General features: G+C 35.0%; 1 protein-coding gene across 11 annotated transcripts in view; it reads left to right on the forward strand.

Moving 5' to 3' along the window:
• Positions 1 to 10,328, forward strand: part of LOC138739134 (ETS-related transcription factor Elf-1-like) — a 154,931-nt gene that overhangs the window by 122,981 nt on the left and 21,622 nt on the right. The window contains exons 1-2 of one of the 11 annotated variants that reach the window (XM_069890640.1): positions 1,143 to 1,219; positions 2,848 to 2,944. The exons of 8 other annotated variants lie outside the window; for them this stretch is intronic. In XM_069890640.1, the coding sequence (XP_069746741.1) occupies positions 2,920 to 2,944 (25 nt within the window). In that variant the 5' untranslated portion in view covers positions 1,143 to 1,219; positions 2,848 to 2,919. Of the gene's footprint in view, positions 1 to 1,092; positions 1,220 to 2,847; positions 2,945 to 3,507; positions 3,768 to 10,328 lie in introns of those variants that run through there. 2 more of the 11 variants (XM_069890639.1, XM_069890641.1) reach the window with 2 other exon arrangements.

Here is a 10,328-nt window from a genome sequence, read left to right on the forward strand (position 1 = left end):
TAACTTGAAACAGCCCCAGGTTCAATTTCTTCATTGCCTAAATCCTAAAGATCGCCTGTGTGGGCTGAAAAAAACCCTATTACTCACCAAATGAAGGATGGCGCTGGAATTACCTGTTCTCTGGAAGAAGGTTTGATGAGAAAACAACAAGATGCAGGGGGAGACCAGCGGCGACTCCCTGAGGAAGTCAGGGTGCCATCGCTGGGAGTCCAGACCTGCAGTAAAACTTTTAAAATGCCTTCTGTTGAATTGAAGCAGGAGCTGCAGTTACCTTGTTCTGCCACCATGTCAGAGAGAGCAGAGCTGAGATTTACTGATTCACAATGTATGCAATTGAATGCAGTTATTCAACCTTTGTTGACATCTCTAATGAATGAAATGGCTCAAATGAATGCTAGTATAAGTTCATAATTAAATATGGTTAAGGCACGTGTGGACGCATCTTATGAAGTTTAAAAAAAATTTCAGACTGCTTTTTTGGACTGTAAACAACAAATGACTTCTAACACAGAAAAAGCATTGAAGGTGGAAAAATCAGTCATAGAATTAGGAGATCGTGAGAAGGAGCTAGAAAGAAAAATAGATTATTTGGAGAATCAAAGCAGAAGGAATAATGTGAAAATTGTTGGTTTGTCAGAAGGTATAGAAGGACAAGATCCTCTTGGGTTTTTTTAAAGACTGGATTCTGCATATATTAGGGCAAGAATTTTTCCCTGGGGGATTGGCACTGGAAAGAGCCCTTAGAGCTTTAAAAAGAATACCCTCAGCTGGTCAACCCCCGAGACCGGTAATAATTTGATGTCTGAGTTATTTGTATAGAGAAGCAATACTTCGAATTGCAGTACAAAATGCGAGACAACGACAAACCCCATTATTGATTCAGAATAGCAGAGTCTTTTTTAATCCTGATCTGTGTCAAGATGTCATTCAACGTCGACGTCGATTCAATCCAGTTAAAGAAGTTTTGTGACGTAAAGGTTATAAGTCTACTTTTCGTTACCCTGCAGTGTTGAAGGTGTTTTACGGCGACTATCAATTTCGGTTTTTTGAAACTGCTTGTGAAGTAATGATTTTTTGCTGACTCATTGCCAGATATAAGAGGACAAAGACGTAGTCCACTATTATCTCCTAAAGAAAAATTTGGTAGCTCTGGAAATGGAAGAAATGGGAAAAAAGGGAATGGAAAGAGACTACCTCCTTCTGAAATGGGATCTTCCAGGTTGGAGTCTTTTGGATGAAAAGAAGAATTTTCTTATTTTATTTTTTTCTCTTGTTATTATGATACTTTGATGTTATTGACTGTTTGGCTGGGATGGGAGAGATTTGCACTAAGTTCTTTTCTAGTCATCAGCCACTGATGGGTGATCCACACCCAAATTTTGTTTAGAGGATTACTACCTTTTGGTAGTTTTTTTTTGGGGGGGAGGATTTTTTTTCTTTATTATCTTTTTATTTTTATTTTTTTAAACTTTTTTCTTAGTTTTTAATTTGTTTTTTTTTTATTGGAGGGCCTATATATGTTGATTTGAGTTTTTATATAAAGATATTATTGGTATTTAGTAATAATAGTAGTTATGTCAAAGTTGAGGTTTGCTACTTTTAACGTTTGAGGATTAAATAGTATGATTAAATGTAAGCAAGTCTTGGCGTATATTAAGAAAATGAAAATTGATATTGCCTTTTTACAAGAAACACATTTGTAAATGTGAAGGAAAGCGTGAAATTAAAAAGGGATTGGGTTGGGCATGTATATTCTTCATTTAATTATAGAGCTAAAGGTGTAGCAATTTTGACACATAAAAATTTATCTTTTGAATTACAATCAATGGAGGAAAAGGCAGGATGTATTCTTAAATTGAATTGTACGATTTTTAGTGAATTTTGGACTTTACTTAAATATTTATGCTCCAAATGAAGATGATTAAGTATTTATTTCAGATGCATTTTTATGTTTGGATCAAGCTAATGATAATATTTTAGTTGGTGGTGATATTAATTGTGTTTTGGAACCTTTATTAGAAAGTTTAAAAAATCCAAAATGGCAATCCAGGTTCAAGCGTTGATGAAAGATCTTAATTTAGTAGATATTTGGAGTCGTCTTAATCCGACAGAGAAAGATTTTTCCTTTTATTCATCTAGACAAGAATCGTTTTCAAGGATTGACTTCTTTTTAGTATTGGCACATTTACAAGGGAAAATACAACAAGTGGAATATAAAAGTAGGGTGATTTCAGATCATTCTCTGTTATATTTTACATATGAAACTTCTGAGAAAATTCAAATAGCTTATCGTTGGAGATTTAATATAATGTTGTTAAAAAATACAGAATTTATTGATTTTTTTGAAAAAACAAATTAATTTTTTTGAAAGAAAATTCTAAATCTGTTCAAAGTAAGTTTGTATTATGGGAGGCTATGAAAGGCTATTTGAGAGGACAAATAATTAGTTATACTAAAATAAAAAAGAATTGATTAAATCAGAGTCTTGAATTAGAGAAACAGATCGATGAGTTAGAAAAGGAATTTCAGAAAGATGCTACAGAAGATCAGAAAATAGAATTATCTTGGCTGAAATTGAAATATAATACTTTGCAATCTTATCAATTTGAATGTGTGATTAATAGGACTAAACAACGGTATTATGAATGGGGAGAGAAAGCACATAAGGCATTGGCGTGGCAATTAAAGAAAGAACAGATATCGAGGACTATCAATGCTGTTAGACGGAATTCTCTTATTACTTATAAACCTTGTGAGATTAATGATGAATTTTATTAATTTTATAAAAAGTTATATACATCTGAAGGAAAACAGGAAACTGGATCGATTGATTTTTTTTAATCACAGCTGAATTTACCGATATTGGAGGATGGAGATATACAGGAGTTAGAAGAACCATTTACTGATTTGGAAATTAAAATGGCTATGCTGGAAATGCCAAATGGTAAATCGCCTGGTGATAATGGATTTTCGGTTGAATTATATAAATTTTTTTTATGATCTATAGTGTTTGGGGATGTATTACGTCAAGTTGGAGAACGTTATGAATTACCTGAGTCTTGTTCTAGTGCTTTAATTACAGTAATTTCTTAAAAAAAAGATAGAGATCCTTTGAAGGTATCTTCATTTGGACCAATCTCATTGTTAAATGTAGATTATAAAATAATAGCTAAAATATTAGCAAATAGATTGGCTAAATTTTTACCAAAGTTGATTCATATTGATCAAACACATTTTATAAAAAAAATAGATATGCTTCAGATAATATTTTGCGAGTTATTAGTTTAAATTAATAGATTTCGACAATCTTTAGATCATCCAATGGTGATATCCTTAGATGCAGAAAAAGGATTTGATAGAGTTGAATGGAATTTTTTTGTTTAATATTTTGGAGAAATTTAAGTTCAGTCCTTCTTTTATTAGTTGGATTAGGGCTCTATATAGTAAACTGGTAGCTAGAGTATTGACGAATGGTTTGATTTCAGAATCTTTTAAGTTAACTCGATCAACTCGTCAAGGTTGTCCTTTATCATCAGCTTTGTTTGGGTTAGTGATTGAACCTTTAGCACAGTTGATAAGACAAAATACACAGATACAAGGTATGAAAGTTTTAAATAAGGAGTATAAAATTAATTTATTTGCTGATGACGTATTGGTGTATTTAATAAACCCAGCTCAGTCACTTTTGCATTTGAAGGAATGTTTAATACAATATGGATGTCTTTCTGGATATAAAGTTAATTGGGGAAAAAAGTGAAATATTACCGGTAAGTGAAGGAGGTTATTCAGTTTATAAGAATATTATTAATTTGAAGTGGACTGATTGAATTAAATATCTGGGTATAATTTTGAATGTTAATTATCAATCTTTATAGAAATTAAATTATGTTCCATTAATGAAAAAAATTAAATCTGATTTGATTAAATGGAAAGATTTACCTATTAATTTAATGGGAAGGATAAATACAATTAAGATGAATATCTTTCCGCGTATACAATATTTGTTTCAATCTATTCTGTATTTACTTGATAATGTTTTTTCGAGATTTAAATAAAATGGTTAGGGAGTTTTTATGGAGGGGTAATTTTCGAGAGTAGCTTTGAATAAATTAACTTGGAAATATGAGTTAGGGGGATTATGTTTACCACATTTTAAAAATTATTATGAGGCAGCCCAACTTAAATTTATTAGTTCATTGATGGATTTGGTACAGCCTCCTAGTTGGGCTAAAATTGAGATGGCAAGTATTTCTGAATTTGAAATACATCAATTTTTGTTTAGGTGGAATATGAATTTGTTACAACAATATAATGTGCCTATACTAAAACATTTAATGAAGTTATGGATAAAGAAAAATAAAATGATAGGTTCTAGGGGTAAATTATTGGCTTTTACTCCATTGTATAATAATCAACTTATTCCTTTTGCAATACATAATCAAAGTTTATTGCATTGGAGATTTAAAGGTGTGAAAAATTTGGGAGATTGTTTTAAAAAGGGTAAATTTTTATCTTTTAATCGGATGAGGGAAGATTTTGGTATTGATAAGAATTCTTTATTTTTTTATTATCAAATTCGATCTTTGGTAAAATGTATGTTTGGTAGAGATATGATTTTTCCTAAAATGACTAAATTTGAGACTTTTCTTATGAAGGTACCAGAGAAGGGTTATATTTCATTTATGTATCAAATATTACAGGATGGTATGGATAAAAAAGGTTGGGATAGATCTAAAATTAAATGGGAAGTGGATATTGGTTTTATTTATTTCTGAAGACAATTGGTTAGATATCTGTTATGATAGTGTAACTAGATTGATAAATGCACGTTATGCAATTTTTTACATCAATTATATTTGACACCTGAAAATTTAAAAAAATATATGGTTTTAATGAATCAGATTTGTGCTTTAGATGTGGTGATACGGTTGGAACTTTTTTTCATGATGTTTGGTCATGTATACATATACAATCTTTTTGGAAGAAAATTCAATTGTTTTTAGAATATCTCTATAAGATTAAAATGGTTTTAGATCCAACAGTATTTTTATTGGGTAGTTTGCAACCTCTGAAAGGCTTGGGATTAAATAAGTTTCAGCTTGCTTTTGTATATTTAGCTTTATCCGTAGCGAAAAAATGTATTGCTGGTACATGGAAAGATACAAATATGATTGATATTAATAGATGGCATAATGAGATCAAATATTGTTTAATAATGGAAAAAATTACATATGTTTTGCATGATAATTATAATTTTAAAAATTATTAAGTGGGTGCTATATTCGGAATATTTACATTTCAATTTATATTGATTAGATTTTAATATGTATATTTAACTTTTTTTAATATTCTTTCTTTTTTCTTATGGCTCTCCTTAGGAGAGTTGGCTGAAGGGGGGGTCCTCTTTCTTTTCTTTTTATATATATATATATATATATATATATATATAAAATGTTCATGTTTAATTACTGTATATGTCATATTATTTGTTTTTTGAATGAATAAATAAAGTTTTAAAAAAAAAGGTAGATCCTGCCTGACCAACCTATTAGAGTTTTTTGAAGAAATCTCGGGAAGGATAGACAAAGGAGAGGCTATAGACAAAGGAGAGGCTATAGACAAAGGAGAGGCTATAGACAAAGGAGAGGCTATAGACAAAGGAGAGGCTATAGACAAAGGAGAGGCTATAGACAAAGGAGAGGCTATAGACAAAGGAGAGGCTATAGACAAAGGAGAGGCTATAGACAAAGGAGAGGCTATAGACAAAGGAGAGGCTATAGACAAAGGAGAGGCTATAGACAAAGGAGAGGCTATGAATGTTATCTATTTACATTTTCAAAAGGATTTTGATAAGGTGCCACATATTAGGCTGGTAAATAAGATGAGGGCCCATGGAATTACAGGGAAGTTATTAAACTGGATAGAAAAGTGGCTGATAGACAGAAAGCAAAGGGTTGAAATTAAGGGTTCCCATTCTGGATGGCTGCCTGTAACTAGTGGTGTTCCACAGAGGTCAGTATTGGGGCCACTGCTGTTTACAATTTATATTTGTGATTTGGATTATGGTATGAATGGTTTTGTGGCCAAGTTTGCGAATGAAACCAAGATAGGTGGCGGAGTAGGAAGTGTAGTAGAATGCGTAAAGTTGCAGAAGGACATAGACAGATTAGGAGACTGGGCAAAATTATGGCAGAGTAGATTGAGCACAGAGTAATGTACAGTTGTACATTTTGGCAGTGGAAATAAACAGGCAGAATACTATTTGGATGGGTGAAAATTCAGACCTTGGGTGTGCAAAGGGACCTGGGTGTCCTCGTGCAGGGAAACCTAAAAGTTAATGACCAGGTGGGATTGGTAGTGAAGAAAGCAAATGCTATGTTGGCATTCATTTCAAGAAGAATAGTGTATAAGAGTAAAGAGGTGTTGATGAGGCTCTATGGGGCACTGGTGAGACCTCATTTAGAGTACTGTGTGCAGTTTTGGACCCCCTATCTTAGAAAGGATGTGATGTTGTTGGAGAGGGTGCAGAGGAGATTTACTAGGATGATTCCCGGAATGCAAGGGCTAATGTATGAGGAGCGTTTGGCAGCTCTTGGGTTGTGTTCATTGGAGTATAGGAGAATGAGAGATCTCATAGAGGCATTTTGTATTTTGAAAGGTTTAGATAGGGTGGATGCGGGTAAGATGTTTCCCTTGGTGGGTGAATTGAGGACAAGGGGGCATAGTCTAAAAATTACAGGTTAACCATATAAAACAGAGAATAGGAAGAACTTCTTTAGCCAGAGGGTTGTGGAACTCACTGCCACATACAGCAGTGGAAACCAGATCACTGGGAATATTTAAACAAGATATAGACAAGTATCTCATTAGTGAGGGTATCAAGGGATATGGGGAAAAGGCCGGAAATTGGAACTAGTGTAGATTTATGGAACAGACTCAATGGGCCTAGTGGCCTGATTCTTTTCCTTTGTCTTGTGATCTTGTGAAGTTGTTCTGACACAAATGGAACGGAATCATTTCATGGATGTGCACGTACTTTACTTCCATGGTTAACAACAAAGTCATCTTCATTTCTTATGAGAGGTGGCTTTGATTTTTAAGTTTTTAATCGTGAAAAATCTCATTGTTTTTGAAGCTGTTTTGGGTCAAAGCTTTAATATACTAGTTGTGTGACAGAGTATTTGGAGGTTGGGATGATTGTGAGAGGAGGTTGCACACAAACATTTTAAAACTGAATTTTTGCAGAGTGCTATTTTGCAAAAGGCAACAAAGTAGCAACATATGACAGCAGCTTGTCTGGAAGAGCATGTGATCTTTGCAGGCAGAGGCAGATCAGTTTTGCTCTCAGAGAGGGAGGGAGGGAGGGAGGGAGTGAGAGAGAGGAGAGACAGAAACTTCAGTTCCAGAGGGACAAGCTGGTAAACTTTGGAAGTTTGCCTGGTCAGAGTAGAAGACTGGCTGTCTGATGAAAGGAACTCTGTGGTGACCTGAAAGAAAGAGGATCATCTGGAGAACCCTGAAAGGGAGCAAGTTTTGTCAGCAAGACTGATTAAAAAGGAATCAGGTGTGGATGTCCTGGAACAAAAGGAATCTCTCTCTGAAAACCAACAAGAACGCTCCTGAGTGGTAACCGTTTGCCTGTTAAGCACCAAAGCCTAGTGAACTTTATTAATGCTAACTTCTGTGCACAGTACAAGAATTACCTGCAACCAGTGAGATTGGACTGTGAACCAAAAAACTTTGCTACACTTATACACATTAGACATGAATTGGGGGTAGATTTTGTGACATGTTTGTTGAAGATGACAGTAATATTCCATAAAGATTTGCACTTGAAGAAGCTGATTTTGCATATTGTAATTTGTTTATGGCTTTTGTACCCATAACTTCATTGACATCAGTGAGTCCCTTGAAAAGGGAATCAATTCCCACTTCAGCATGAATTGGGGGCAGATGTCAACTTGTCCGATGCTCACTGCTTTGACTTTCTAGTTGTGGATTATGACTGGGCGACTGGATAATCAGGATGACTAATTGTGTAACTGCCATGCTTGTCAGGCAAGACTCAATTCCTAGAAAAAAGTTCTGGCATAAATGTACCCTCATCATCCCTCTGAATTTAAATGATTTGACAATAGGTGAAGAGGCAGAGGTTAGAATTTATTCTCTATTTAATTCTGCGGAAGTTCTATTGATAGCAATTAAATCACTGAGGAATCTTATAAAATTGAATTGCATGTGTTGGAAACTGGCAGTAATAGTGTCTGACTGTCCTTTCTTATTGGATAACATAATAGCAAGGACGGCTGTAGCAACAGATGTCTCATAAAATTGACCCAGATGGTGATTGCAGGCAGTACAAAAAAACTGCTGAATTTTTAGGCAGTAAGTCATAAATTTTGCATATTCCATCAAAGGTCAGTTCGTGCTCCATCTGCATGTCGTGCAGTTGACTGATTTTAATTTAAAGTTGTTTAATTTGATTGACTAATTTTGTTCAGAAACTTTTAACTCCAAGAAATTAATGCATTAATGAGGTCCACTGGATTCCCCTCTGTCAAAATGCTCTCTAAAGTGGATCTGAAAGAGGCAGGAGATGGGAGAAAGTGAACCCCGTACTTCACTGAGTGATGCCTAGGTATTTCAGTTCAAGAGTTCACCTTCAGGTGTTCCAAATTTGAAAGAACTCAGGAAGAAAGTAAGAATTCTATGCCTTCTTTTGCAAATGACACCCAGTACTTTTTGCTGCTGTCCTCTGACCAAATCTTTGATTGCCAGATAAGCATTAATCCCTTTGCCCCTCCTTCGCACCTATTGAGATCCAGTTGATCTTACACTGAAAGCCGGGCACACATTGAAGTTACCACATCATTAGCTCCTTCACTTACTTACCTCTCTTTTATAGAACAAAGTGGTAAGATATTTTTACAATAAAGGAGAGGAGCAAAGATTGATGAGTTCTAATTTTCTTCTAAGTAGGAGCAAGGTAATCTTTCTGGCATGCAATTATCTAAAGCTTTATCTGTATTTTTCTTTGGCTTGGCTTTGCGGACGAAGATTTATGGAGGGGTAATGTCCACGTCAGCTGCAGGCTCGTTGGTGGCTGACAAGTCCGATGCCGGACAGGCAGACACGGTTGTAGCGGTTGCCAGGGAAGATTGGTTGGTTGGGGTTGGGTGTTGGGTTTTTCCTCCTTTTGTCAGTGAGGTGGGCTCTGCAGTCTTATGCAAATAAGCAGCCTGGTCAGCCAGATAGCTCCATCACTCTAATATTTAATGAGCATCAATGCCACGTGTCTGGCAGGAGACAAAGGCCAAAGAAAAAGATGAAGGAAAATTGTCAGCTTCCAGAAAACTTGTGGACAACTTTTACAAAGTTCCTCTGAGAGAATATATTCAAAGAAGATTGTGGATCATTTCCTATGTTTACAAATAATAGAAAATAGTATAGCACGAACTTATCAAAGTTTAATATAATCAGCATGGAGATTCTGCAAGTAACGAGGGAAGTTAACAGAGTTTTATGGTTTATTGCTGGGGGAACCAAATACAAAAATTAGGTGGTTATACTTCATTTATAGAGAGAATTAGTGAGTCTGCATCTGAAATATATAGTGGTCTTGTTTAAGAATGTTTTCTCGGTGGTAGAATTAAGAACTAGCCTGACTATTTTAAAATAAGGAGCCAACGGTTGAAGACAGAGACTAGGTGAAATAATTTCTGAGGGCCATGAGCCCTTGAATATCAAAGGGTGATGGAAGCAGTTGTGACTTATTTTAACGGCAGGGTAGACAAATGCTTGATAAGAAAGAGTGAAAGGTTACCATGGGTAGATGGGAATGCAGAGTTGAGGTTACAGTCAAATCAATCATTTTAGGGGAATGAGTGGCCTACTCTTGTAATTTGTCTTTATCACATTCAAGAGAGGCTTAGAAATATCAACACGTTCAACTAAATAGCAATTGATTTTTCTGTCTCTGTTATTATCAGCCTTGGGTTGTATTTCTTGATTCCACCAACTTGCACAACTCTGCCAAGCTCAGTCTTCACAGGATTGTAGAGGGTGTGGCTACCTTTGCCATGGCCAGGATTATTGTCCATGTCTCGTTTAAATTTGATTTGGCAGGAACTGATCATTGAAGAGAATACTCAGTGATGACATTCTGGTATCTTTCAGAAACCTATGGTCTCTAGTTCCACACTAGAGATGACCAAAAATCTGGGCAGATAATACAGTGCAGCTCTGTAAAATATGACAGACCCAAAGTGTTTTTGGAGAAGAATAGTAGAGTTATATTCGGTGACTTGACTAACAATTGTTCCTCAATC

This window comes from Narcine bancroftii, chromosome 7 (genome assembly GCF_036971445.1).
Source record: "Narcine bancroftii isolate sNarBan1 chromosome 7, sNarBan1.hap1, whole genome shotgun sequence".
In the NCBI taxonomy this organism is placed as follows: Eukaryota; Metazoa; Chordata; class Chondrichthyes; order Torpediniformes; family Narcinidae; genus Narcine; species Narcine bancroftii.